The sequence below is a fragment of the Pteropus vampyrus genome, unplaced genomic scaffold, assembly GCF_000151845.1.
Source record: "Pteropus vampyrus isolate Shadow unplaced genomic scaffold, Pvam_2.0 Scaffold72, whole genome shotgun sequence".
NCBI classification, from domain to species: Eukaryota; Metazoa; Chordata; class Mammalia; order Chiroptera; family Pteropodidae; genus Pteropus; species Pteropus vampyrus.
This window is the reverse complement of record NW_011888853.1, coordinates 4,147,821-4,150,521: the sequence shown is the minus strand read 5'-3', so window position 1 is coordinate 4,150,521 and position 2,701 is coordinate 4,147,821. Positions and strand designations below refer to the sequence as shown.

Genomic DNA, 2,701 nt, shown 5'->3' with positions numbered 1-2,701 from the left:
GACCGCCGTCCCCTGCCGGCCGTCCCGACCGGGCGATGCTGGCGGAGACAGGGCCCCTGACCCCTCGGCGTCCCCTTCTCTTCCCAGGCCTTGATGGCAGATGCCGTGAAGACGCCCAACGTGGTGGAAGCCACCAACAAGCCCGGTCTCTACAGCAAGCTGGAGGACCTGAAGAAGAGGTGGGTCCCCACGCCCGCCCACACCGGGGACGTGCGCCCCTGCCGGCCGAGGCACGGGTTCACGCATCGCTCCCCCTGGGGGCCTGTGCAAGGCCTGCAGAGATCAAACCATACCCCGTCCAGCCCGGAGACGCCACGGTCGGGGGCCGGCAGCCAGTGAGCCCTTCGGGGTGGCAGAGAAATCAAATGGGGGGCTGGGGATGGCAGCGGGGTGTCCCAGGCCGTCGGCCCAGCAAGGACAGGGTGGGCTGGCAGAGACCCGCTGCCGAGGTGGCCTCAGCAGCCTCGCCGCCCTCCCTAGCCTGGCCGTGTGCGAAAAGGCCTTGGCCGAGTACCTGGAGACGAAGAGGCTGGCCTTCCCACGCTTCTACTTCGTCTCCTCGGCCGACCTCCTGGACATTCTCTCCAATGGAAATGACCCCGTGGAGGTAGGCGGCCCCGCCGTCCAGCAGGCTCACGCTGGCCCCCAGGCCTGGGGTGAGGGGAGGGGGGTCCCCGGATGTCCCCTCATCGCGTCTAGGAGGTCGTCCACACCGGCAACCGCACGGGGCCCCGGCTGTGCCAGGAAGCCCGTGGGACTCTGGGCTCCACCGACGACGGGAAGTGGGGTGACCGTGTCCCCCTTCAGTCACGAAGCTGTGGGATACACCAGGGTGACCCGGAAATGAGAGTCTGAGCATGCGACCCAGGGAAACAGGCCGATGGCTGGGGACAGGCGTCCTCAAGGGGAAGACGGACTTGGGAACAGACACTGTCTCTGCAGCCAGGCCCTGGGCCGGCCTATGTGTCCAGCCTGAGGGCGGTTTTCCCCATTCTCTTTGTTGGTTTAACTTGAGCTGAACGTTGGTCAGAGAAGGGGGCGCGAACCTCCCCCAAAGGGAAAGATGCTTAGAGCCGCCGCCAAGCAACGTGGGCTGTGTGTACCCCTCGAGCCCCCGGGCCGCCTCACTCCGGGGTTCTCTCCCTGCTCAGGTGAGCCGCCACCTGTCCAAACTCTTCGACAGCCTCTGCAAACTCAAGTTCAGACTCGATGCCAACGAGAAACCGCTCAAATTCGGCCTGGGCATGTACAGCAAGGAGGACGAGTACATGGACTTTGACCGCGAGTGCGACCTCTCGGGGCAGGTGAGTGTGCGAGCCGGCCACACGCCCTTGACTGGACGCCTCGTACTGTTTGGTCATCGGCCTCGTCGCCCTGATGGGTCGCCGAGGGCCCCTTTTCAGCAACCATGTCAGCCACCGGGCAGGCCGACTCCCGCTGGCAGCAAACGTCCCCGCCCCCCCATCCCATTGCCCAAGTATGGATCAAGCGACCGGACCGATTTTGACATTAGCCCAAGTAAAATTTAACTCGGAGGGAAAACAAACCTCACACAGGAAAGCCGGAGATTCGGCCACATGGGCTGGCTGCTCCGGCCGCTCTGGCCCACGTGGCGGAGTCGGCGGGCCTGGGCCTCGGTCCACCTCGGTCCACCTCTGTCCACCTCGGTCCACCGGTCACAGTGTGCTCCCATTTGCTTCCCACACCGGGCTCCTCGGACGTGAGCGTGGACCACAGCAAGAGCCTGAAGTTGTAGTTTAGAAGAAAAAGCCACACGACCATCCCATTTGGATTTTCCCCTGGTGGCCGTTAGTTGAGGGTTTGCGTTTTAAAATACAGACGAGACTTATTGGCAGGTTTGTCCCCATGTGGGCTCCGACCCCCGGACGACTCACTTGAGCAGCTGGTGGGGTCTCTGTTAGTCAGAACCCACCGGGGACACGGGGACCGATCCGGTGTCCCTGAACACCAGTCGTGCTCCAGGGCCTCAGGTGTAGCCTGTCTTTCCTCCTAGACTTTTCTCTGGACCCCCTCCCTTCTCTGCCCAGAAAAAGTGTGCATGTGAGAGCCTCACCCGGTGCCACTGGGCTCCCCCACCCCACTTTTCAAGGGGGGTCGCTGTTACCACTCTAAAAAACCTTGACATTCCGCCCCCGGGGTGACGGCGGCCACGAGCAGTGGGGCTTCTACAACGAGGCGAGGCCCGGGGATTAGATGCACTCCCGGCCCGTGGCCGGCGTGCTGCGTCCGCAGGTGGAGGTGTGGCTGAACCGCGTGCTGGACCGGATGTGCGCCACGCTCCGGCACGAGATTCCCGAGGCCGTGGTGACCTACGAGGAGAAGCCGAGGGAGCAGTGGATCTTCGACTACCCAGCCCAGGTCGGCCGTGTCGGGGAGGGGCTGGCGGCCCCGGGTCCCCGCAGAGGCCACTCACTGGGCGGGTGGGCGGCCCGGCTGCTTCCAGGTGGCGCTCACGTGCACGCAGATCTGGTGGACCACGGAGGTGGGCCTGGCGTTCGCACGGCTGGAGGAAGGCTACGAGAACGCGATCAAGGACTACAACAAGAAGCAGGTGTGTGGCCCGGGGGCCACCCGAAACACCCCGGGTCACGCCGGGGGCCACCGTTTCCGCCGGCCCGAAGCCTCAGACCCTGGCAACCCCTGCAGTCCCAATTGGGAGGGTCCACCTCACGAATACGGA

At 64.7% G+C, this 2,701-nt stretch overlaps 1 protein-coding gene across 1 annotated transcript in view; it reads left to right on the top strand.

Moving 5' to 3' along the window:
* Positions 1-2,701, top strand: part of DNAH17 (dynein axonemal heavy chain 17) — a 140,822-nt gene that overhangs the window by 63,312 nt on the left and 74,809 nt on the right. Inside the window, exons 33-37 of the mRNA XM_023531633.1 lie at positions 88-179; positions 481-607; positions 1,152-1,304; positions 2,254-2,379; positions 2,465-2,700. Of these exons, the coding sequence (XP_023387401.1) occupies positions 88-179; positions 481-607; positions 1,152-1,304; positions 2,254-2,379; positions 2,465-2,700 (734 nt within the window). The remainder of the gene's footprint in view (positions 1-87; positions 180-480; positions 608-1,151; positions 1,305-2,253; positions 2,380-2,464; position 2,701) is intronic.